The following is a 25977-nucleotide window of genomic DNA, read 5'->3' as shown; positions in this document are numbered from 1 at the left end:
CTGACAGCCCGCAGGCTTATAAATGTTGTGGGTAGATTGCCTTCACATCGGCCTTGCAATCATCTGCTACACTGAGCACCAGTACATTTCATGGTGGACATTCTAAGGTGTGACACTGTGTACTCTGCTGTTAGGAGGCTTTCCGGCAGGAAGGTCTTGCCAAGGATTTCTTGCACCTGACTGGTTTAGTCTGAAATTTCAGTATTCCAGGCAGTATGAGAAAGGCCCTATCTGGCAACAAGGCATAAGAAAGATGACTAAGGGAACAAAGGGATAAGGTTTTTATTTTGTTCTTCACCCACAGATTGCCTTCAAAATAAAGCGTCTGGCTGGGCGCACTGGCTCAAGCCTGTAATCCCAGCACTTTGCAAGGCCGAAGCGGGTGAATCACCAGGTCAGGAGACCGAGACCATCCTGGCTAACACGGTGAAACCCAGTCTCTACTTAAAAAAAAAAAAAACGCAAAAAATTAGCCAGGCGTGGTGGCGGGCGCCTGTATTCCCAGCTACTCGGGAGGCTGAGGCAGGAGAATGGCGGGAACCCGGGAGGCAGAGCTTGCAGTGAGCCGAGATCACGCCACTGCACTCCAGCCTGGACCACAGGTGAGACTCTGTCTCAAAACAAACAACAACAACAACAACAACAAAAAGATAAAAGCGTCTAAGCCTGACAGTCCAGGTCTCTTTAAGCTGGCTCCACCCTACCCACCCACCTTATCCTGCACCTGTCACTGTGTGGGACCCTGTGCTCCAGGCAGGGGCCCCTCACTGCCCCTTGAGCTCATTTTACGCCTCCTGGCTCTGCAGCATTTCTGACCATTTCTACTCAGTCCAAGACTCACTGCTGCCCAGAGCAATCTCCCTTCTCTGCTTCTGGAGGGGAAGGGTTGTATGTTACCTGCCTTGTTTTGTCCACAGAGGTTAGCAGAGACTGACAGAGACAAACCTTTTTTCTAATTTTAGATTAAGGAGCACATGTGCAGGTTTGTTAAATTTGCCTGATGCTGAGGTTTGAGTTTCTATTGATCCCTCACCTGAATACTGAACACAGTACCCAACACACAGTTTTTCAACTGTTACTCCCCTTCCTTTCTACCCCTATTTTGGAATCCCCAGTGTGATGTAGGCAAATTGTTTACTTTTATAGCTGTAATTAACCTTATTGTAGTTCAGCCTCAACCCTTTAGAGAGGAGGAAACTAAAGCTCATGAGATATGCTTAAAGATACTAAGTGAACATATTTTTTTTTTTAGTATTAAAGTGATTAAACAATGTAGACGTGAATGAAACATAAAGCGTAAGTTCCCGATCTTCATTCCCACTCCTTAGAGCTGATCAGTATTTTTACTTCCAGACATTAGTGGAGCCGTAGAGAAAGAAACCTTTTCATCCAAAGAAGGCATTACTTTACACACTCCATTCTGCAACTTGTTTTGTTTGTTTGTTTGAGAGGGAGTCTCGCTCTGTTTCCCCGGCTGGAGTGCAGTGGTGCGATCTGGGCTCACTGCAAGCTCCGCCTCCCGGGTTCCCGCCATTCTCCTGCCTCAGCCTCCCGAGTAGCTGGGACTACAGGCGCCGCCACCTCGCCCGGCTAGTTTTTTGTATTTTTAGTAGAGACGGGGTTTCACCGGCTTAGCCAGGATGGTGTCGATCTCCTGACCTCGTGATCCGCCCGCCTTGGCCTCCCACAGTGCTGGGATTACAGGCGTGAGCCACCGCGCCCGGCCGTTTTGTTTTGTTCACTTACTATTTCACGTCAGCACATGCAGATGACTTAAATTCAGATGGAGAAAAGCCTGAGGCATGTTCTTCTCTGCACTAAAGAGGCGCTGCAGGTGGCTGTGGGCAACCTATGCAGTGGTTTCGAGTAAACGAACGTAATTAGTAATTAAGCAAAGCGGGCATCCAGGACATTCTATTTCATCTTCCTGGCACTTTAGTGCTTACTAAGGGCCTGGCCTCTTGGAGAGCGACACTCCTCGCCCGGCCTCTTTGTAAGAAGCATCCAGCGTGGAAAAGGGGCTGGGGTCAGCACTGGGGCCCTCTGGCGGGAAGAGAGACTGGCAGCCAGGACACGCGTCTCCCCGGGCTGAAATCGGGCACCCTCTCGGTCCTTCCCTCCCTTCCCAGGCTGGGTGGCTAGTCTTGGCTCTTCTGCGAGTCCCCCGCGGCTGCGGTCTCCCGGCACCCGCTGAGCAGCCTCACCCGCCTTCCTCCCCCACCCGCCCCTCCGTGCTCTCCCGGGCTCCGGCTTCCTGGGTCTGGTGCCTGGTGCATATTTTGGAAAATAACTGGCTCACAACCACCTCATTTCGCTCCCAGTGTCCCAGGGGGCCAGCGCACACGGACGGGTAGGTGACTTCCCTAAAGTTGCGTCCCCGAGGCCACCCTGGATCACAGCGCCCGCTGCTCCGTGTGACCCCGCCGGAGCCAGGACGCGCCCGGCCTCCCGGGGCCTGTAGGTCGCGCAGGGAGCGAGCGCTGCGCGGCAGAGCTGGGATACGAGCCGGGGCCGGATGCGGCTTCCTTTCCCCTTCAGGGCAGGCTGCCCGCCCGCGGAACCCCCCACGTCAGAGCGGCCTCGCAGGACCCGCAGACCAGCCCCGCTGGGGCGCGCCGGGCTGCCGCGGTGACCGTTCCGACGCCCCCTGACCCCCCATCCCGAGGCGGCCCGAAATGTCTGTCGCCGGCCTCCTCCCGGCCCAGCCCCCGGGCCTCGTGCAGTCACCACGCCCTGGGGCCCGGAAACCGTTTTCCGGTCTTTCGCTTTCGGCTGGCGCGGGGCGCGGAGGCCGCGGTGCTGCGTAGCCCCGGCCGGGCGCAGGAACAACCCGGTGGCGCCCTCCCTGGCCGCCGCCCAGGCGGGAAACGTCGTTCTGGGGACCCGGCGGCCCCGTAGCGGGGAGCGCGCCACGCCTGCGAGGGGAAGGGGGCGGTGCGCGGCCGGCGCCGCCTCTCATCACGTCCCCGCGGGCCCGCACTCGTCCGGAGCGCACCCAGGGGTCGCCAGCCAGGGCGATGGCGAGCGTCTGGCTGGGGCTTGTGTGGCAGAAGCTGCTGCTGTGGGGCGCGGCGAGTGCCGTGTCCCTGGCCGGCGCCAGTCTGGTCTTGAGCCTGCTGCAGAGGGTGGCGAGCTACGTGCGGAAATGGCAGCAGATGCGGCCCATCCCCACGGTGGCCCGCGCCTACCCACTGGTGGGCCACGCGCTGCTGATGAAGCCGGACGGGCGAGGTAAGGGCCGGCGCCCCTCCTGAAGCGCACCGGGGTCGGCAGCCCCGTCCCCACCCTCCGATCGGCCAGGAACCCGCTGCTTGTGGCGCTGGCCGCAGGAGAGAGGAGCCTGTCACCCTGTGGAGAATGCGCTCCCAGTTCTATTCGTTGCCCCTTGGCACCCGCCGACACTGCTAGTGCCCCATCCCAAAGTGAGCATTTTCTTTGTGTGTAGCACAGGATGCGGTATTTCCAAGCCCCCCCCCCCCCCCCCCCCGAGTCTTTTCCCACCTCCCTGCTGCTCAGCTCTCAAAGCCCTGCCTTTCCTCCTGCCTTGGCTTGGGAAGCCTTAGGAACAGAAGCTCCCCAGGAGCGCAAAGCGTTTGTAAACTGGCCAACACCTTAACGCTTGGAGCCGCCCTCCTCTCGCTCCCACTTTGGAAAATAAGAGACTAGAGATTCATTGGAGGCTTCCTCCCAGCATCACAAGACTTGACCGCTGCTTCGGTTCCCGCTTGACCTTCATATTTTAGCCCTTTAAAGGAGGTTACAAATAACTGTTAAGAAACTGTGATTTAAAGGAGGTTACAAATAACTGTTAAGAAACTGTGACTTAAAGGAGTTTACATAATAACAGTTTAGAAACTGACGGCAGGGCCATCAGGCAGACTTCTTTGGAGGGTTTCAAACTCCTCGTTTATTAAAAAGTGAATTTTTAAATTAAAATCATGTTTTAAAACAGAGATGAACATTTTATTGATGGGAGAAAAATCACTCGAAGTTGGAAAGCTCTCAAAAGTGCCTGGTATTTACAGCCCCCCGTCAGGGACGGTGAACTCGATCTCAGCGCTTCATTTTCATCAGGGGTTAGTTAAGTTGAGGTACCCAGAACTGGAAAGATTTGCCCAAAATGACATGTTTTAAAATGGGCCCCGAGCAGAACCCAGTTTCCTCTGGATTTATTTGTCAGTGATTGTTTTACAGGCTGAGCATTAACTAACTCCAAAGCTTGAAGGACTTTTTATCATTTTCACTTGTTTTCTCTAATAAAAACAACGCTGCCATTTCAGCGTCACAAGATGAGACCTCATGGAAGAGTGTTTACCAGAATATTAAAAATATTTTGTCAGAAAAAAAATCAAGCGAACTCTGCCAACCAAATATCATCATGACTGATGTAACAAGTAATCCAGTCCAGATATGAAAATCACACTGGTAAAAATCATCTCAGTTAATTCTAAAAGCAGAGCTAACCACCCCTTTTGTCCTAAGGCTTTACGGTATTAAAAAATAATTGTACAAAAATATAGGGGTAACGGTATTTCTTACCCCTGGAAATAATATATTTAAGTCTCATCATATTCTTTTGGGGATTCCAGTAATTAAAATCTCTGGTGAATAAGACCTGTTTCAAAACAACCTGTGAGCTGGCTGGACTATTTAAAGTAATTCTCCTTGCAGTCACTTTCAGAGTGAAGACAATGACAAATACTGTCTTTTACAAAGGGACTTTTTATTCCACCAACAAATTCTGGATTTTGGCATCAGGAAAACCACTGTTCAATTTCCAACAGTATATCCAAGTTTTTTGGGAAATTATTTAAAACTCTTTAACTTAGAGGGCTTTTCCCCCCTTTACTTGTTAAAGTGACTATATTACAGAGTTACTTTAAGGATTAAATGTATTGCTTGCAAAGTTGCTAGATCACTGTCTAGAAGTTGGTTAGAAGTTGGTTAGAATTGACAACTAAGTTCTTTAGTTGTCAATCAAGCATTTATTGAGGCCCTGCTTGGGCCCAGTGTTGACCTCAACAAAGTTGGGGATATCAGAATATTCTAAGATATAGTCATTGTTCTCAAGAATCCTGTCTTTTGCGTGCAAGAGGTGTTGCCTTTCGTTTTGTGGCTAATGTCCAAACGCTGGCCTCAGCCATTTCACCTTGAAGATTATGGTTGGCTTCCAACTGGCCTCTAAACTCTAATCTAGCATTTTCCAGTCCATAGTGACAATGTCTGCCTTTCCCAGCTACTCCCAGCTGTGGGCCTTGCTCCTTAGAATCACACATTGAGACTTCGCTGTCCCCTCTGGTAGACCAGACCAGGGCAGGCAGTATGCTAGCATGACTCAGGATGATTGACACTGGTAGACCAGACCAGGGCAGACAGTATGTTAGCATGACTCAGGATGACTGACACTGGTAGACCAGACCAGGGCAGGCAGTATGCCAGCATGACTCAGGATGACTGACACTGGTAGACCAGACCAGGGCAGGCAGTATGCCAGCATGACTCAGGATGACTGACACTGGTAGACCAGACCAGGGCAGGCAGTATGCTAGCATGACTCAGGATGACTGACACTGGTAGACCAGACCAGGGCAGGCAGTATGTTAGCATGACTCAGGATGACTGACACTGGTAGACCAGACCAGGGCAGGCAGTATGCTAGCATGACTCAGGATGACTGACACTGGTAGACCAGACCAGGGCAGGCAGTATGCTAGCATGACTCAGGATGACTGACACTGGTAGACCAGACCAGGGCAGGCAGTATGCTAGCATGACTCAGGATGACTGACACTGGTAGACCAGACCAGGGCAGGCAGTATGTTAGCATGACTCAGGATGACTGACACTGGTAGACCAGACCAGGGCAGGCAGTATGCTAGCATGACTCAGGATGACTGACACTGGTAGACCAGACCAGGGCAGGCAGTATGCTAGCATGACTCAGGATGACTGACACTGGTAGACCAGACCAGGGCAGGCAGTATGTTAGCATGACTCAGGATGATTGACACTGGTAGACCAGACCAGGGCAGGCAGTATGTTAGCATGACTCAGGATGATTGACACTGGTGATCTGACCCAGCTCCTTTCATACCAGTTTTGACAACTGCTTCATCTGAGAGACATTTGGAAGCAGCATAGTGTATGGGGAAGTTCTGGAGTCTCGGTGCAAGCCAGTTTCCACCGTTGGCCAGCTCTGTGATACTGGGCAGTCGTTAGAAAGAATGCCCATTCTGGGACATCAAAACCTAATAATTATTATTCTCTAATAGCTAACATGCATTATGTAGGTTTATTTGCTCTGGCAAATGCTATTTTGAAAAAAACTTGAGACTTACAGAAAAGTTGCAATATTACAGATAGTTCACACATGCTCTCTACCTGGCTTCCTCTAACAGTAACACATTACCAAATTAGTATATTTATCAAAATGAGAAAACAAATATTTGTCCAGTAATGGTCACAACATTCTCATCTTGATTGAATTAAAAATTTGATGTTTTTCCCCAGAATTTTTTCAGCAGATCATTGAGTACACAGAGAAATACCGCCACATGCCACTGCTGAAGCTCTGGGTCGGGCCGGTGCCCATGGTGGCCCTTTATAATGCAGAAAATGTGGAGGTGGGTACGTGTGAATATGATCATTATTGCACTGTGTATCTTACAGTGTGAGAATCTCATCAGAATCAATAAAATGCATCCTTACATTTCAACCATTTCAGTGCAAAAAACATTCCATTAAGTATTTTAGACTATATAGGTGCAATTTAATGCTTTCCAGATGTAGCCTGAATCCTGGGAGATTAACACCCTCCAGATATAAGTGCACAACTGCTATCAGGTCCCGTTATATTTATTCTTTTTTTGAAAGGATATCTTTTTTTAGAAACATAAATAAATTATTCCACAAGGCGAGCACTTGTTATCCACCAGATACTATTTTAAGACTTCAAAAATATATGACTAATAAAATATGTTTTCCTCAAGTTGCTCAGGTCTCATATTATATCAATGATAAACTTATTATTCCAAATTTAAAAGACAAGGTAAATTTGATATTTATGGGATAAATATTACAAACCCATGCTATTGAAATTAGTCCTCCAAAAAACTGTAGTCCTTTTAGTAGTTGAAAGGTCTGGGGAAATCATCTTGTAGTATGGTGAGAAAAGGATTCAGGTGAGGAAACAAAGATGGGGTAAGCAGACCACTGACCAAAATTAAAGGCCAAATTCCCTAGGAAGCAGTGCCAGGACACGTCTTTCTAATTACGGTGAAAGTGTTGGAGTTTCTCATGCTGCTCCAGAATCTGGCTCAGAGAAGAGAGCGAGAAGGGCAGACAGCATCTCAGCCACTGTTGGCCTAGTGTTAACAGAAGTTGGTGTGGTGGATGCAGATGGAGAGCTGTCCAGAGTAGGGGACTCGAACAAGAAGCCTGGTGAGCACTCTGTGCTCAGCCCTAGACCCCATCCCTCCTCCCACTTCACTTGGACTCTTGGTGATCCGATCACACTCACGGCTTCCCTTGCTGCCTCTATGCTGGGGACACTCAAACAGGCATCTCCAGCTCAGGTCTTATCTTGGCTGTCTCATTTGCTTTCAGACCACAGCAACCTGAATGCCTCAAAGTCAACATCGCCTGAAAATACACCCATGATTTCCATCTCCCCAGATGTGCTCACCCTCCAGATGTGCCTCCTCCCCACCTCACTTTCCCCTCCCCCCATTAAATAACTCCACTTGGTTCCTGGTTTATGGCAGGAACTAGAGAACCACCTGGGTCATCTTTCTTTCTCCCAACTGCATTGAGTCCCCAAGACTGAATGCTAGTTTTATGTTCAAAACTCTAATTGAAAGTCTTTGAGGCACAGGACTGAAAATGAACCACGGAGGAAATAAATGTTGTGAATGTCCTAAAAATTAGCTGTATTCTAGCCAGGTATCCTATAATTACAGGAAGGTTGTTTGATGTCTGTATGTCTCTAAAATATGTTTTTCTCTTCCTAAGGTAATTTTAACTAGTTCAAAGCAAATTGACAAATCCTCTATGTACAAGTTTTTAGAACCGTGGCTTGGCCTAGGACTTCTTACAAGGTATGCCAGTGTACCTTTGTAAAGCTGTCTATAGAAATGGTTACTTCTACCTGCAACTTGTTATTTCAGGAATTGACACAGGGTAGCTTTTTTCTGTAGCAGGACTGTGCTGTCAGAAGGGAGGAGAAAGGCTGGAAAGGAAGGTCCAGCTGGCAGCTGGCCTTTGCCCGCCAAGAGGCCAAGAGTTGAGGTGAACGGTTATCTCCAGCTGTGGTATTCAATAGTGACTATCGCCTGTGTTCAGGAAGACTCAGAAGTTCCTGATGGACGGGACTGGGCAGGATGGAGGACACAGTAAAGCAAGGAGTGTCTGGAGCAGGGAAATCTTGAAAATCCGATCAAAAAGATAGCCTCAGTGAGCTGGTATCTAGAAACAGGGTTCCACCCTCTGAGAGAGGTCCCCACAAGGGCAAGGCAGGAGCCCAGAAGGGACTTTGGAGAAGTGGAGCAGGGGCGAGATCAAGGTAGAACCGTGGAGAGTGAGGATCATCTGAGGACTGAGGTATTGATGGCAGGAGAAAAAAGTTTTGTTAGAAACTTGGAACTCAGAAATTGAGAAAAATTCTTAAATGTTCAATTTTATGAATGCTATTTTGAACATAAATATTATAGAAAAATATCCAAAATACTCATATTTTGTAACTATAGATGAATATTTTATAGATACGTGTATATCTTTGTCATTCTGCCAAAAGCATTTGAGACTCTGTAGATGAAGGTGTTTCAGGAGAATTTTGTTGACTTGCTATATTTATGCTTTAATCGTTTTGGATGTTACTTTTCTCTTTCTGTCTCTCTCTATATGTATATTTTTTGTAACCACATATTTTATTTCTAGTACTGGAAGCAAATGGCGCTCCAGGAGAAAGATGTTAACACCCACTTTCCATTTTACCATTCTGGAAGATTTCTTAGATATCATGAATGAACAAGCAAATATATTGGTTAAGAAACTTGAAAAACATGTTAACCAAGAAGCATTTAACTGCTTTGTTTACATCACTCTTTGTGCCTTAGATATCATCTGTGGTGAGTCTCATCGATCTGTTTCTAAATTTATGACATACGGAGCAAATGGCCCAAATAGGAAAATGACAGTCCACCGGGAAGGCGAATGGGGGACTGGAAAGGGTGGTGGGCTCTTCAGAGCGGTTCTCCTGCCGTGTCAGCCTTCTGAGGAGCAGCAGCCACGCCCAGGGCTGTGAGCGGGGCAGGCACGGAGCAACTGCCTAGGGAGGCGAAGGGAAGGAAGAACAGGAACAGGGAGCAGAAGTGGCCCGTACAAGAGAAGGGGGTAAAGGGAGGAAGGAGAATTCTGAGAAGTACAAGGACCAAGCAGGATGTGCATCTTTAGTGTCTGCCACTGCAAAATAAACACAAGATAACTAACGTGCATGAACTGAATGGTTGCTTCTCACCCATATTTTATAGAAACAGCTATGGGGAAGACTATTGGTGCTCAAAGTAATGATGATTCCGAGTATGTCCGTGCAGTTTATAGGTAAATGGAATCCTTTCAGTTATTTCGAAAATTATTGATTTGGACTTTAAAAATTATCGCTAACAATTTCTGTGTTGTATCTTCTTATGGTTTCAAAATTAACCATTAAACTAGAAGTTAACCTCATCATGTAAGCATGTGTTAAGCAGTAGAGTAAAGGTTATGTAAATTATGGCACATCTAGATTATGCAGTAATTTAAAATGATTATTCTCTAACATTGAGATTACATTATATTGTAGATAATGATGCTTACATTGTGATGCTGAGAAAAGAAAGATACAGTTTTCTGCACTATGATAATTGTTATATTTAAAAATTATTCAAAGAAAACTAGCAGATACTATAACCAAATGTTAGCCGTGGTTCTTATTGTCTCGTGTATGTGTTTCTCATTTTTTTGCTTTCCTTTTGTTGTTATTCTTCTTTCTCATATTTTCTGCACCCAGTAGGTATTGTTTTAGTCATCAAAACAGTCAATTTTACTCTAAAATTGCTTGCAATTATTCACCTGTTAAGAGGCAGGGCAAGGACTTGAGGAAGTACAGAGAAGTGCATTGAGCTGAGTACATTTAAATCTCTTGCTCATTTCACTTCATTTTAACCAACATTTATTAAGCATCTGTGATCTTCCAATCATTGCACAGCGTACTGATTGGTTTTGTAGTAGTACACAAAACAGAATAACACAGGAGTCAGGCATTGGACAAAGAAATTCATGAGTTGTAATAATTGCTCAGGAAGAGAAGATCAAATTGATATCGGAGAGGAAAACAAGAAAGTATCCTACAGAGTGAGAGGCCAGGAAAGGTCTTTCTGAAGAACCGGCATCTAAGCTGGTCCTGCAGGAAATCATGTAGGGGTCTTTCTGCTCCATGGCTGGACATGAAAGGGAGGTGCCAGAACAGCCAAGTGACAGATGGGTACTTACAGGGCCCTTGCGTGTAGAAGAGGGCAGCCAGTTGTCTTCTGTCCCTCCAGAGGAGTGGTCAAACCAATGATGGACCTTAAAAGGAGGCCGATTTCATCTCAGCCCCTGGTACAGAGGCCCTAGGCAGAGTGGCAAACTCGCCCTGGAGAAACAGAAGCAGAGGCCAGATGGCTATCTAGTAAGAATGTTTTATAATGGATTCTTCATTCCTTTAAAGAACCCATTATTTTCTGAGGCTTCATGGGATGCATGATAGCCCATACCTTCACTGTTGAGCATAAAGCATGGAGCTCTTAGTAGCCTCTAAGACAGTCATCATCATTTCCACGATTGCCTTCATCAAGGCTAGGTACCAAGGAAGTGCTCAAGAAATACACCTTTCTGATACAACAGCTGATGTATTTTTTTCCCATCTATAGAATGAGTGAGATGATATTTCGAAGAATAAAGATGCCCTGGCTTTGGCTTGACCTCTGGTACCTTATGTTTAAAGAAGGATGGGAACACAAAAAGAGCCTTAAGATCCTCCATACTTTTACCAACAATGTAAGTCCCTGACTTTTAAAATTGTGGTAAAATAGACATAACATAAAATTTTCCTTTACAACCATTTTAACTGTACAGTTTGGTGGTATTAAGTGCATTCACGATGTTGTGCAACCATCCCCACCATCCATTTCCAGAACTTTTGGTAAGTCCATGCTGTCGATATTTTGTTAACATACCCGGTGTAGGACTATTGAGCCTATATCTCAGAAAATAAAAGTTGAATAATAATAGAAAAAATTACTTAGCATATTTATACTTAAATTATGTATTTGACCAATATTAATTAAGTGCTCGCTAAGTGCCAGGCACCATACCAAATGTTGGAAATGTAGTAATGAGTAGGGCAGGTGCATGTGGTCCCTACCTGAAAGGAAGGCATTCTAGTAGGTGATCTATCAACACATAATTACAACATGTGGTATGAGCTGTGAACACTTATTAACAAACGGGTGCTGTGTGAAGGAATAAAGAAGCAAATGTCTGTGTATAGGAGTTTTCTGGAAAATGTTTGGATCTGGCAGTCATTTTCAAAGGCAGGGGGCCTTGATAGCAGTATCTTAACTTGGAAAACATTAAAATTAACTAGATATTAGTCTTTTACTTCCAATTCAAAAGTAACCAGAAGATAGTGATGTTGTTTTGAATATAGGATGTCAATTTTTGTGTTAATAATGTGTTTTGAAAAAGCAAGATCTAATTGAAAATATACATCACATTCTCATTTCAGTGTGTTGAAAAAACTGCCTATATAAATGTGTCCTTTCTTTGCTGTAAATTTTGGTTAAAATCTGTTGGAATTACGTCCTTGTGGTAAAGTATGCCCTACCCCAAGAGAATAAATGATAAATAAATCAGTTGACGTTCTGTGAATGCAATGTTGGCTGAGCTGGCCACAGTGGAATGTGATCACCTGGTTATAGGAGAATAGCCAGCAGGTTATATTTCATAGTTAAATTTTTCCTTAAATTTTGTGCATTAATATTTAATAGCAATAATTAAATGAATTCCTGACTGAATGGACAGTATTATTCATTTAATAAACATTGAGAATTGCCTACTGAGGCCTAGGCTGTAAGAATTCCACCAAGAATAAAAGAAGACATGCTGTTTTGCCCTCAAAGAGCTTAGAATCTATTTAGGCCACTTAGTAGCAGGTTTGGTCAATTACCTGGTAGGAAAAGAAGGTTGAAATGTACAACAAAATTAAGTGTATGGGTCTTCATTCTTTTATCCATTCAAGAAATATCTAGTGAGTATTTTTTAAGTGCCAAGCCGTACTCTATATATCAATGAACAAAGACATGCACAAGCATGGCAGAGTTTGAGTTGGAAGAGAAAGAGGCTAAGTAATAAGTATAATATAAGTATAATATCACATATAATAAGTAATAAGTATAACATAAGTATAATATCACATATAATTAATAAGCATATTAGAAATATCACATAATGTCAGGTGGCAAGGGAAATGGAGAAAAATAAAGCAGTGTTAGGAAGCGTCGCAATGCTAGGGACGGGGGTAGCAAGGATGAGGGAGGTCTCTCTGATCGTGTGACAGTGAGCAGAGATCTGGAAGAAGGGAAGGGGCAGCCATGCAGGCCTCTGAGGAAAGCATTTCAGGCAGCAGGAATTGCAAGCATAGAGGGTGAATTAACTAATCTACTTGCTGTTTCTTTTCTCCCCTACAACATGTAATTAAGTCTATAATTAGAGTATTGTATAACGATTGCATTCACTCCACCACTTAAACTTTTTCTCATTAGCACGATCAAATCTCTAGGGTACTATCTAATAGACTATGATTCTATTCTTGTGTTGAAAAGACTGCAAAAATAGCACTTGAAAATTAGGAATTTGCATGACATTACATTTGTTTTTAAAAGTTTCACCAAATAATCCCCAAAATATTAATGAGGATTTACTGTGTTTTCACAAGAGCCTATGTTGTCGAAATGTTGAAATAGCAAGGCTTGGAAAAAATAAATGAAAGAAACTAGCATATTTTATAAGAAAATGTGTTACCAGCGTGCATCCAAGTTCAAACAGAAGCATGTGATTATCATTCAAATTGTACAGGTTATCGCTGAACGGGCCCATGAAATGAACGCAGATGAAGACGGTAGAGGTGATGGCAGGGACTCCGCCCCTTCCAAAAATAAACGCAGGGCCTTTCTTGACTTGCTTTTAAGCGTGACTGATGACGAAGGGAACAGGCTAAGTCATGAAGATATTCGAGAAGAAGTTGACACCTTCATGTTTGAGGTATTGCATATTGCTATGTTCAGATATCATTAAACAAATTTCAGTTATTGTTAGAATCTTTACCATTATTTTTTAAAACTTAATCAAATATTAAAGTAGTTTACTGTAACTAAGGAAGATTCATTATATTTTAATTAGAAATTACAAAATTTAAGAAACTGATTAACTCAACTTCCTTCTTCAGGAAACGATTTTGACTAGTGCTGGGCATAGCAGTAGACGCATTTGTTTTTCCTCAGGAAAACCTAAGACTTGTCAGAGTTTTCCCAAGCAGAAGAGCAGCCAGAGATTGTTGCTCTCAGTTCTCCACATGGCTTCAGACTTCTTGCCAACCCCCGAGACCCGCAAGTCCACTTCCTCACCACCTCCTTTCTGAGGTTCCAGCAGATGAGTGCTTAGCTATTGCCATGAGCTGCTCTACCTAAAGAGGACAGCAAGAGCCCTCCCACAGAGAATCAGCCAGTTCATGATTCTGAAGAGACCTCTGATCTCAAGTTTATACATATATATGAAGTGCTTTTTACAAAGATAGCTTAAATATTAAATACTACAAAGAGAGACTTTCTCTTTATGTGGATTGCAAAATAGATAAAGCATGGTGTTTAGAAGCCATGTAGTAATATCCTCCACATGGAGCAGAGTGAAAGGCGCCTGAGTTGTTTTTTTTTTTTTTGAAACGGAGTCTCGCTCTGTCGCTGGAGTGAGTGGCGCGATCTTGGCTCACTGCAAGCTCCGCCTCCCGGGTTCACGCCATTCTCCTGCCTCAGTCTCCCGAGTAGCTGGGACTACAGGCGCCGCCACCGGCGCCCGGCTAGTTTTTTGTATTTTTAGTAGAGACAGGGTTTCACCGTGTTAGCCAGGATGGTCTCGATCTCCTGACCTCGTGATCCGCCCATCTCGGCCTCCCAAAGTGCTGGGATTACAGGACGTGAGCCACCGCGCCCGGCCAGGCACCTGAGTTTTTAATGGCTCTTCCTGCCACCCACGTGTTAGCTGCTCTGTGGCAGCCTCTGGCAGCAGTGCCAAGCATGTGCACTCTGGTGTGAGGCTCCACGACACGGTAGAAAAAAGCAGTGTGAAGGGTCTTTAGATCCGAGTTCCAGTTCAGGTTCTGTGCTGATTAGCCAAATAAGATAGTTCTGATCATTCCAGAGCTCTTTCACAATTTTCCTATGTGTAAAGAGAGAGATGGTCTACATTGGCAGTTTTAAACCTTTTAAAGCAGAAAACTTTACTGAAAATAAATCTTAAGCAGAAAATGGACATCTGAATTAGCTGAAAAGTAGAGAGGTGTTAAGTGTGTGGGCTCTAAGACCACATCCCAGCTAACATGCTGGAACCATGACCTCAAGCACCTCACCTAGCCACTCTGGGCCTGAATATTCTTATTTTAATAGCACAAGCCTCATGGAATAGTTATGATGATTAGATTTGTAAAGGTGCCCTGAGAATCGAGATTGGCCCATAAGAAGTATGCAGCACATACCAGGTGTCATTTGATGTTGAAGTGGAGAGACCTTCTCACATCTTCACCTTGCCCATGTACACACACACACACGCACAAACACACATGCACACGTCTACACACACATGCTCATGCACATACACACACATGCACAGACACATGTATATACCCACAAACACACATTCACATATACACACATACACAAATGCATGCACGCACCTACATACGCTCATGCACATACACACATACATGCACACACATACACAAACGTGTATATCCACATGCACACACACGTGTATACAAACACACACAAATATACACACACACCCAGATATGCACATACACATGCATGCACACACATATATACCCACATGCACACATGCATGCATACACATACATGCACACACAACCCCACACACGTGCACACATTCATGTACATTTATGCAAATAATCACACATACAAAAACACACGTACACACCTACATACACACATGCACATAGACACACATACATAGATGTACATATAAATACACATGCACACAAATGCACAAAGCCATGTACATTCGTGTATACATAAACACAAATGCACACACAAGCACATGTACATAGCCACGTACACACATGCATATATGTACACACCCCCATATACACGTACACACATGTGCACACACACATCCATCTCCTACCAGGAACCTCTCAATCTCACGAAAACAACCAGAACCAGACTAATGATTTCTCTTCCATCTGTAACATTCCTTAACATTCTAATTCTTTTCTTCTTTGCATTGAAAGGGAGGCATAGCAGGTGTGAGTGTGATACTGTGGCCTCCTCCACAGGCTGGTCAATTTTTAATGCAGAGGATATGACTTAGAACCACACCTGTACCCCGCTGGTACCCGCCATCAACAGGCAAGGCCCACCTGACAGATGGGGGAAGGCAGAGAAGTACAGACCTGACAAGCAGGCTCATGAAAATCAGACTTCGTTCTATTCACAAAGGCCCAGCTTGCCTAGCGCCTGTGGAACGCCCCCTTTGTTAATACAGCACAGGCACGTCCCACCAGTGCGCACCACCGTGCGGCGCAGAACTGTCATCTCTAGGCATGAACCTCCGCTTTTCAGGGACTGTTTCCTTGTTTATCACCGAGGTAAGGTGCTGCACGGGATTCATTTCTCATGTCCTGCAGTCACAGTGCAGCCATCAAATCTGGAGACAATTCAAAAGAGGTTTCTGGTCCCTCCTAATCATCGCAGGGTAACTCTGCTTTTTAAGCTACTGTTTTCTCCATTTGTAGGGCCACGACACAACGGCAGCTGCAATGAACTGGTCCTTATACCTGTTGGGGTCTAACCCAGAAGTCCAGAGAAAAGTGGACCACGAGCTGGATGATGTGTTTGGTATGTCTGGCCCCTTTACTGGTTATATTGTGGTACTAAGTCCCCTGCAGAGATGTCACTGTGTTGTAAACACAGCATAATGAGCAGGAAGGCTCCCCGGCGGGATCCTTTCCAGTACCATCCCCTTTGCAAGGCCTCATCCGTTCACCCGCAGGCCTCTGCCAGTCGCCTGGCCAGTGACCGTACTGGGCCGGATGCTGGGGTGCACAGATGGGTGCTGCCGTCCTCAAGGGTCTCACTGCTTCCCGGGCAAAACAGACACCTACGTGAAGCTTTGAGTCGTGGGCTGTGCATTTGAATGAAGAGGTGCTCTTTGGGAGAAAGGAGGAGCTGGTGAAACTATTCAGAAGAGTACAGGAAAGCTGTTTCACAGATCGCATCTCACCACAAAGAGAGAAGAGATGGATTAAGCTACCAGGAGATACATTTCTATTACATAGCAAGCAACCGGAGGAAAAGTCCTGCCAGTAGGATGTCCAGGGTCCCAGACTTGCCCTTTTGCTCCCTGCCATCCCTACCATCTTGGCTTTTGTTCTCCTGATTGGCATTCCGAGCATCACATTCATCTTCAAGGCAGGAAGACGGGGTGGGGGTTCCGGGTGTCTTGGTGTCCTGTGGCTGCTGTGACAAATCCACAGACGGGGAGGTTCACAGCAGCGACGTCTGTTCCCTCACAGTTCTGGACACCTGAGTCAAAGATCAGTGTCACTGAGCCCACATTACCGTGTGGGCGGGGCTGAGCTCCTCCTCGCCTCTTCAGCTTCCGGTGGCTGCCAGCGTTCCTTGGCTGACAGCTGCATTGCTGGCATCTCTGCCAGTCTCTGCATTGCCTTCTCTTTTCTCTGCGTGTGTGTGCACACACGTGCATGCGTGTGTGGTGTGTGTGTGCATATGTGTGTTTGTGTGTCTTTCTCTCACAAACATACTTGTGACATACTTGTGATGGCGTTCAGGGCCCACCTGGATAATTGCCCCACTATAAGATCTTTAATTTAATCAAATCTGCCAAGAGTTCTCTTCTTCCAAATAGGGTAACATTTACAGATTGCAGGGATTAAGACCTGATATTTTGGGGCCCATTATCAGCCTGCCACAAAGGGGCTTCCATCAATTTTATCCTTTTTGAAAATCACGTGTCGCATGGCCCCCAATAGCTGCAAGGTGAAGAGGAATTAGGTTGAGTTAGTCAAGCAGCAAGTGGTATCTGATGCAGTTTTATAGCGAGAAGAGGGGAAGGAAAACTAAAGGTATAAAGCTGGAGAGAGAAGGCGTTCTAGAAAGAGAGGAAGCAGATGAGCAACAGCACAGAAATGGAAAGGTTTCTGGTCTGGAGGGCAATAGTGGAGAGTGAGAGACGGCGAGAACTCATCTCTCATTCACTGGGAGATGAGGATGGAAAAGCAGTTTTGTGTGCAGATTGTGCCGGGACTGGAATTTCATATTAAGAGGCAAGCTTTTATTTTGCAGAATGGACACCTTCTAAACCTTTTGGCAACATTTTTGTCATCGTTTTATTTTTTTTACACTGATTTTAGTTTTGCTTAGATTGCCTTGAGTGGGTGAATTTAGTCTTCTAAAAGCTCACAAGTTATTTTGGAATAGGCTGCAATATTTTGTGTCCCCTACAATGTTTAGTTCATTGCCGGTTTCACAGAGGTTTTTGGTCCTGCAGAATCAGTGACACAGTCGTCATTACTAGAATCTTTGCTCTGTGCTTCTCGTGTTTTCTGCTTATTGTGCCTCACTTTTTCTTCTACCCCCAATCCTAGTTCTAAAATTTTTGAGCAACTAGGCTGGGCATAATGGCTCACACCTGTAATCCCAGCGCTTCAGGAGGCTGAGGCGGGCGGATCACAAGGTCAGGAGGTCGAGACCATCCTGGCTAACACGGTGAAACCCCATCTCTACTAAAAATATAAAAAATTAGCCGGGCGTGGTGGCGGTGCCTGAAGTCCAGGCTGCTCCGGAGGCTGAGGCAGGAGAATGGCGGGAACCCGGGAGGCGGAGCTTGCAGTGAGCCGAGATTGCGCCACTGCACTCCAGTCTGGGCGACAGAGCAAGACTCCATCTCAAAAAAAAAAAAAAAGAAATTTTTTTTTGAGCAACTAATCTTTGTGTAGTGAGTTGCAAGTATTAATTCCTTATGTTATTTTTTTACTGAGGTAAATGTCACATAATGTAAAATCTGCCATTTAAAAATGTACATTTCAGTGGCATTTAGTACCTTCACCATGTTGTACAATAGTTACGTCTACCTAATTCCAGAACATTTTCAGCACCTCGAAAGGAAACCTGGTGCGATTAAGCAGTCCCTCTTGATTCCTCCTTCCCCCGGCCCTGGCAGCCTCTGATTTACTTTCTGTCTCTGTGGATTTACCTATTCTGAGTACTGCTTATACATGGATTCGTACAATATGTGACCTTTAGTGTCTATTCATTTTACTTGGCATATTGCCTCATTTTATTTTGATTATGCAGAGTGTTAGAAATTCTGCTTTAGCTGTGGGTATTTAGCATCTGGTGCATTGATCCACATGTTCTTCTTTGATGGGTATTTGATGGGTATTTAGCATCCAGTACCCTGATCCACGTGTTCTTCTTTGCTGGGTATTTGATGGGTATTTAGCATCCAGACCTTGATCCACGTGTTCTTCTTTGATGGGTATTTGATGGGTATTTAGCATCCAGTACCCTGATCCACGTGTTCTTCTTTGCTGGGTATTTGATGGGTATTCAGCATCCAGTACCTTGATCCACGTGTTCTTCTTTGATGGGTATTTGATGGGTATTTAGCATCCAGTACCCTGATCCACATGTTCTTCTTTGCTGGGTATTTGATGGGTATTCAGCATCCAGTACCTTGATCCACGTGTTCTTCTTTGATGGGTATTGATGGGTATTTAGCATCCAGTACCCTGATCCACCTGTTCTTCTTTGCTGGGTATTTGATGGGTATTTAGCATCCAGTACCTTGATCCACGTGTTCTTCTTTGATGGGTATTGATGGGTGTTTAGCATCCAGTACCTTGATCCACGTGTTCTTCTTTGATGGGTATTTGATGGGTATTCAGCATCCAGTACCTTGATCCACATGTTCTTCTTTGATGGGTATTGATGGGTATTTAGCATCCAGTACCTTGATCCACGTGTTCTTCTTTGATGGGTATTTGATGGGTATTTAGCATCCAGATCTTGATCCACGTGTTCTTCTTTGATGGGTATTGATGGGTGTTTAGCATCCAGTACCTTGATCCACGTGTTCTTCTTTGACGGGTATTTGATGGGTATTCAGCATCCAGTACCTTGATCCACGTGTTCTTCTTTGATGGGTATTGATGGGTATTTAGCATCCAGTACCTTGATCCACGTGTTCTTCTTTGATGGGTATTTGATGGGTATTTAGCATCCAGACCTTGATCCACGTGTTCTTCTTTGATGGGTATTGATGGGTGTTTAGCATCCAGTACCTTGATCCACGTGTTCTTCTTTGCTGGGTATTTGATGGGTGTTTAGCATCCAGTACCTTGATCCACGTGTTCTTCTTTGATGGGTATTTGATGGGTATTTAGCATCCAGTACCTTGATCCACGTGTTCTTCTTTGATGGGTATTTGATGGGTATTTAGCATCCAGATCTTGATCCACGTGTTCTTCTTTGATGGGTATTGATGGGTGTTTAGCATCCAGTACCTTGATCCACGTGTTCTTCTTTGCTGGGTATTTGATGGGTATTTAGCATCCAGTACCTTGATCCACGTGTTCTTCTTTGATGGGTATTGATGGGTGTTTAGCATCCAGTACCCTGATCCACGTGTTCTTCTTTGATGGGTATTGATGGGTATTTAGCATCCAGTACCTTGATCCACGTGTTCTTCTTTGATGGGTATTTGATGGGTATTTAGCATCCCCTGCCTTGATCCACGTGTTCTTCTTTGATGGATATTTGATGGGTATTCAGCATCCAGTACCCTGATCCACATGTTCTTCTTTGACGGGTATTTGATGGGTATTTAGCATCCAGTACCCTGATCCACGTGTTCTTCTTTGCTGGGTATTTGATGGGTGTTTAGCATCCAGTACCCTGATCCACGTGTTCTTCTTTGATGGGTATTTGATGGGTATTTAGCATCCAGTACCCTGATCCACGTGTTCTTCTTTGATAGGTATTGATGGGTATTTAGCATCCAGTACCCTGATCCACGTGTTCTTCTTTGCTGGGTATTTGATGGGTGTTTAGCATCCCCTGACTTGATCCACGTGTTCTTTTTCGATATGTGCACCCCTGGCCCCCACCGCTCTTTCAGGTCATCTTATCCTACTTGCTTTCATCAGGGAGGTCTGACCGTCCCGCTACCGTAGAAGACCTGAAGAAACTTCGGTATCTGGAATGTGTTATTAAGGAGACCCTTCGCCTTTTTCCTTCTGTTCCTTTATTTGCCCGCAGTGTTAGTGAAGATTGTGAAGTGGGTAAGTATGCTATACCTAAAGTAGAAGGGAGAGGGAAACTTTCTAATGTCTGTCTTGCTGTGGTCTCATGGCGTTTTGACTACTTTTTGACAGCAGGTTACAGAGTTCTGAAAGGCACTGAAGCTGTCATCGTTCCCTATGCATTGCACAGAGATCCAAGATACTTCCCCAACCCCGAGGAGTTCCAGCCTGAGCGGTTCTTCCCCGAGAATGCACAAGGGCGCCATCCATATGCCTACGTGCCCTTCTCTGCTGGTCCCAGGAACTGTATAGGTTTGTATCCATCTCAGTTGGTTTGACCTTTCAGGCCCACTTGATAGTGGGTTTCTCACAGTTATTTCTTTGAGATGTGATATGACATTGCCCATATGCAACAGCCTTAAAAAAATAGCTGGTTTCTTTTTTCCCTCACTTACTGTGCTTTGTAGTTTTAAAATATTATGGTGAAAATGTATATTAGTATATTAGCCTGCGTGGGCTTCCATAGCAAAATACCACAGACTTGGTGGCTTAAACAGCAGAAATTTATCTTCTCACAGTTCTGGAGGCTGGAAGTTCAAGATCAAGGTGTTGGCAGGGCTAGTTTCTCCTGAGGCCTCTCTCCGTGGCTTGTAGATGCTGTCTTCACCTCATGTCTTCACTTGGTCTTTCCTCTGTGTAGGTCTGTGTCCTGATCTTCTCTCCAGTCAGACTACTCTAGGGCCTACCCCAATGACCTCACTTATACTTACTGACCTCTTTCAATGACCTGTCCCCAAATACAGTCATATTCTAAGATACAGGGGGCTTAGAATTTGGAGAGAGACACAATTAGACATAAGACATAATTAGTTTCATGGTAGAGTTTCAAAATGTTGTAGATTTTTAATTACAGTAGGATATCTTATTGTGGTAAAAACTTTATTTATGATTACTTATGGTTAACCTAATTTTTGTGTTTATTGCTTTTAAGAATTTCATTTTGCAAATCGAAACAGAAAATGCTTGCCATATGGCCAACTGAAGTACTTAAGCAAAATGAATGCACATCACTGCCCTGCATTATAAACCCTTTTGGTTTTAGTATCTCTAGCATTTTGTCATTTATGTAAATGCAGACCTTGGTAAAATGAGGACAGAATGAAATGGGTGAATCTGAAGCTTATTTGGTGAATCTATAGTAAATTAAACACCCACTAAGACATAATCTAGAGTAGTGAGTCTCAAGCTTGAATGAGCTCAGGATTTATCTGGATCAGCTGGAGTACAACTTCCCTGGTCCTCCCCAGCTATAGACATGCAAGGTGGGAGCAGGGAGGGAAACTCAAGACTCTGCATTTTTAACAAGTGTCCCAAGCCATTCTGATTCTCCTTCCGCCTACTCTGAAAATGTAAAATGGCTTCCTGTGATAGGACCTCTTGTTTCTCACATTTGGGGTAAATCTATATCTAAAGCGATGGTATCTACATTGATTTGAAGGTCAAAAGTTTGCTGTGATGGAAGAAAAGACCATTCTTTCATGCATCCTGAGGCACTTTTGGATAGAATCCAACCAGAAAAGAGAAGAACTTGGTCTAGAAGGACAGTTGATTCTTCGTCCAAGTAATGGCATCTGGATCAAGTTGAAGAGGAGAAATGCAGATGAACCCTAACTATATTATTGGGTCATGCCTTTATCATGAGAAAGGTCTTTATTTTAAGAGATCCTTGGCATTTACAATTTATAGATCATGAGTTCAATATGCTTGAATCTCCTAGACCTAATTTTTCCTTGATCTCACTGATCTTGACATCAAGTCTAACAAAGAAAGAGTTTTGAGTTTTGTATTTTCTTTTCTTTTTTTTGGGACCGAGTCTCACTCTGTCACCCAGGCTGAAGGAGTGCAGTGGTGTGATCTCGGCTCACTGCAACCTCCAACTCCCAGGTTCAAGTGATTCTTCTGCCTCAGCCTCCCAAGTAGCTGGGATTACAGGCGCCTGCCATCACACCTGGCTAATTTTTTTGTATTTTTGGTAGAAACAGGGTTTCGCCATGTTGGCCAGACAGGTCTTGAACTCCTGACCTCAAGTTATCCACCTGCCTCAGCCTCCCAAGTGCTGGGATTACAGTCGTGAGCCACCACGCCCGACCAGAGTTTTGTATTTTCATCACCATCATAGATGTTACAGTTGGCTGTGGTCTCAAAAGTAGAGTTAAGTGTGTCAGTACCCAAATAAACATCTAACCAGTTTCTCAACAGGGGAATCCACAGTCCAATTCCACTTCAATTGATAGACCCCAAAAATATAATTTAATCAACGTTCTAGAATTTTTGTTTGTTTGTTTGAGATGGAGTCTCGCTCTGTTGCCCATGCTGGAATGCAGTAGTGACATCTCGGCTCACTGCAGCCTCCGCCTCGCAGGTTCAAGCGATTCTCCTGCCTCAGTCTTCTGAGTTGCTGGGGCTACAGGCGCATGCCACCACGCCCAGCTAATTTTTGTATTTTTAGTAGAGATGGGGTTTCATCATGTTGGCCAGGATGGTCTTGATCTCTTGGCCTCGTGATCTGCCTGCCTCGGCCTCCCAAAGTGCTGGCATTACAGGCATGAGCCACTGCGCCTGGCCCAAAGTTCTAGAATTTTTTAAAGGTATTCATGTTGACTCAGGAATACACAGACACACAGACACACACACACACACACACAGCATAATTTGAAAGAGGTAAATACTCTGACTTAGGCTCTCAGGTTTTAAAAACTATGTTAGTGGCATCAGTTATGACAAGAATAATCATTATAGTACTTTTCAGATTTTATAACCCAGAGCAGATTATTTACAAGTTGATTCATAGGTTCTGTTACAGTTTCTCTTTTGATTGTCACTTATGGTCTTCATTTAATTCCTCATAGAATCCCAATCACCTTTATATATTATTGGAAGAGATTCATCTTCATAATCTCCAATTTTTCACAGTGCCTCACAAGGTTAATCATGCCTTTTGGAGCTAGAAGGACTTTAGAACGTGTCTAGTTATGCTCCTTTATATTATAAGTAAGGGAATAGAATCAATAAGACAGTTTCTGCCCAAAGTCATGTTACCACTTGGTGACAGAGCCAGCAATACATAGAGATCTATACTCTCAATCTCTCCACTCACATGCTGATATACTTTCTACTACAGTAAGTATATGGAACTCAGGGTGATGATCAGACGTGTCATTAGAACATGAGTCTTCTGCTTCTGATTTAGGCATACTTCTGGGATTCTTCCATCTTTAAAGGAAAAAGGAAGCCATTCCTCTGTATTTAGTAACCCAGTAATATCTCACTTAGTTTAGGGTTAGACCTTTAGTTAATTCAACCCTACAGATCATACTTATCAAGCTGATAACTGACACATATTCCCTGAATTTTAATTTGATAGGCAATACATCTACCCACTCCATTATTTTTTTAAAACTTCATTTAATAATTTAAACAAGATTGGTTTTGTTTTCAATTTTTATTCTTCATAGAATCACAATTACCTTAATCATGTATTTTTGGAAGAGATTCCTCAGTAATTGCCAGTCTCTCATAGTGCCTCACAGGGTTGATCAGTGGCTTTTGGAACTGGAAGGACCTTAGAACTTTCCTGGTTATGCTCCCAGTAGGCAATAGCAGATAGAACCGTGCAATCAAGAGGGTAGGATGTGTATTCTTCAATGGATATCAGAGGAAGAGGTTGCAAACCAAAGCCATTTGGCAAGCCCTATAGCCTGGGCCATTTAAGGCAGGGGTAATCTCAGCCATTGCACCCATTTAACTATCCCAAAGAGCCACAGTGCATAGAACCCAGGCCCTAAATTGATGAGGAAAAAGTCATGGAAGGAGGTGATACAATTGGAAATATTCCCATCAAATGGTTAATCTTATTATCTAGAAAATGGGTATATTAGAAAATTTCCTTCCAAGGTGATTTTGGATAATAAAAGTTGTATTTGTGGAAATTGGTCTTATCTCTGTTTTATGCACTTACATTTATCCCTTACATTTTGTTTTTAGTGACCCTACATGACATTAAATTTAAATAAAACATTGCTTAATGTTACCTTTTGGTCTGAGAACTTCATTCAGCTCCAGAATTATTGTTACTCACATTTTAATCAGTAAGTCATTTAAGCTAAGACAGAATAGGAATTGAGGAATTATTTCATGTGCTGCAGTATTGAAGTGTGGATGCTGCCTTGTTTTGTAAGAAGATGATCAAGTATCTGTTTGTGTGCCCATTACCTTTCTTCTGCTTGAAAGACGTGTCTCAAGAAAAATAAATTATATTTTAGATGCAGGTGCTGCATTTAAAAAAAAAAATTTCTACCTCTAGGCTTTGCCTCCTTGCTTGCTCAAGTCAAGCCCAAGTTTTAAGTTTTATGCTTATGGAAATACAGTAAATTAAGGCATTTATTTATTTATTTATTTATTTTATTTTATTTTTTGAGACAGGGTCTCACTCTGTCACCCAGGCTGAGTTGCAATGATGCAATCGTGGCTCACTGCAACCTTCACCTACTGGGCTCAATGGATTATCCCACCTCAGTCTGCTGAGTAGCTAGGACTACAGGTGCATGCCACCACGCCTGTCTAATTTTTGTATTTTTTCTTGTACAGTTAGGGTTTTGCCATGTTTCCCGGGCTACATTAAGACATCTAAATCACTCAGGCACAACTAATTTTTTCATATTGCCACATCCTCCTAGGAGTGGGATTGTGCTTCAGTCTTTTCAGCTGTCCATGCCTTAATTGTGTCTCCCATCAATAATGCTTGATGTTGTAGCCAGCATTGGTTTGTTATTACCAAAAGCAATGCTGTTCTGGAAACCCAAGGACAGCAGTGTCTCATGCAATGCAATGGGACAGAACCTCAAGAGGACATTTGCCCCCACCAAAGGGCATTCAGCAGAGCAAGGACCAATCAGAATTCATCCGACAATCGTGTTCAGTGTTGTCTGACACCAGCAGGTCATAGCTTACATGTGTGATTGTGACTCTCATATGAGAATGAGATGGTCCACAACTGTGGGTGAAGGAGCCTTCCTGTTCTCAATCTCTTGTTTTTTAAAAATATTTCATTCCTTATTCATGTGCTTATTTATTTATCATTTTACTCTTTCATTCATAAAAGTCTGCCAAATGCTATTCAGGGAACTAGGGAAAGACAACAAGCAAGCCTCAATCCTTCCAGCAAAGTGTTACAGACATTACAGATACAGGCGGGCATCTGAAAGACAGCAGAGAGATCGACAAGGAGGCGATAGAATGGCAGGGAGTGAGAAGCGCTATGCAGAAAGAACAGACGGCGGGCATCTGAA

General features: G+C 44.2%; 1 protein-coding gene and 1 pseudogene across 1 annotated transcript; one reads left to right on the top strand and one right to left on the bottom strand.

Annotated features, from left to right (window-relative positions):
• Positions 1-1935: 1935 nt before the first annotated feature.
• LOC104673833 lies at positions 1936-2959 on the bottom strand (annotated as a pseudogene).
• LOC104673816 (cytochrome P450 4V2) lies at positions 2500-24719 on the top strand. Its single transcript, XM_010377986.2, has 11 exons — positions 2500-3231; positions 6511-6623; positions 8011-8096; positions 8935-9125; positions 9528-9597; positions 10947-11073; positions 13153-13338; positions 16100-16202; positions 20534-20668; positions 20762-20941; positions 22128-24719. The coding sequence occupies exons 1-11, from the start codon at positions 3018-3020 to the stop codon at positions 22298-22300; spliced, it is 1578 nt and encodes a 525-aa protein (XP_010376288.1). The 5' UTR covers positions 2500-3017; the 3' UTR covers positions 22301-24719.
• The last annotated feature ends 1258 nt before the right edge of the window (positions 24720-25977 follow it).

Source organism: Rhinopithecus roxellana, chromosome 2, assembly GCF_007565055.1.
Source record: "Rhinopithecus roxellana isolate Shanxi Qingling chromosome 2, ASM756505v1, whole genome shotgun sequence".
In the NCBI taxonomy this organism is placed as follows: Eukaryota; Metazoa; Chordata; class Mammalia; order Primates; family Cercopithecidae; genus Rhinopithecus; species Rhinopithecus roxellana.
This window is presented reverse-complemented; position numbering and strand designations above follow the sequence as displayed.

Bases quoted from the DNA above. Each gene is read 5' to 3' on its own strand.
- LOC104673816 (XM_010377986.2), top strand. From the start codon at position 3,018: ATGGCGAGCGTCTGGCTGGGGCTTGTGTGGCAGAAGCTGCTGCTGTGG. The intron at 3,232-6,510 runs GTAAGGGCCGGC...GTTTTTCCCCAG, and splicing joins GATGAAGCCGGACGGGCGAG to AATTTTTTCAGCAGATCATT. The intron at 16,203-20,533 runs GTATGTCTGGCC...TGCTTTCATCAG, and splicing joins CGAGCTGGATGATGTGTTTG to GGAGGTCTGACCGTCCCGCT.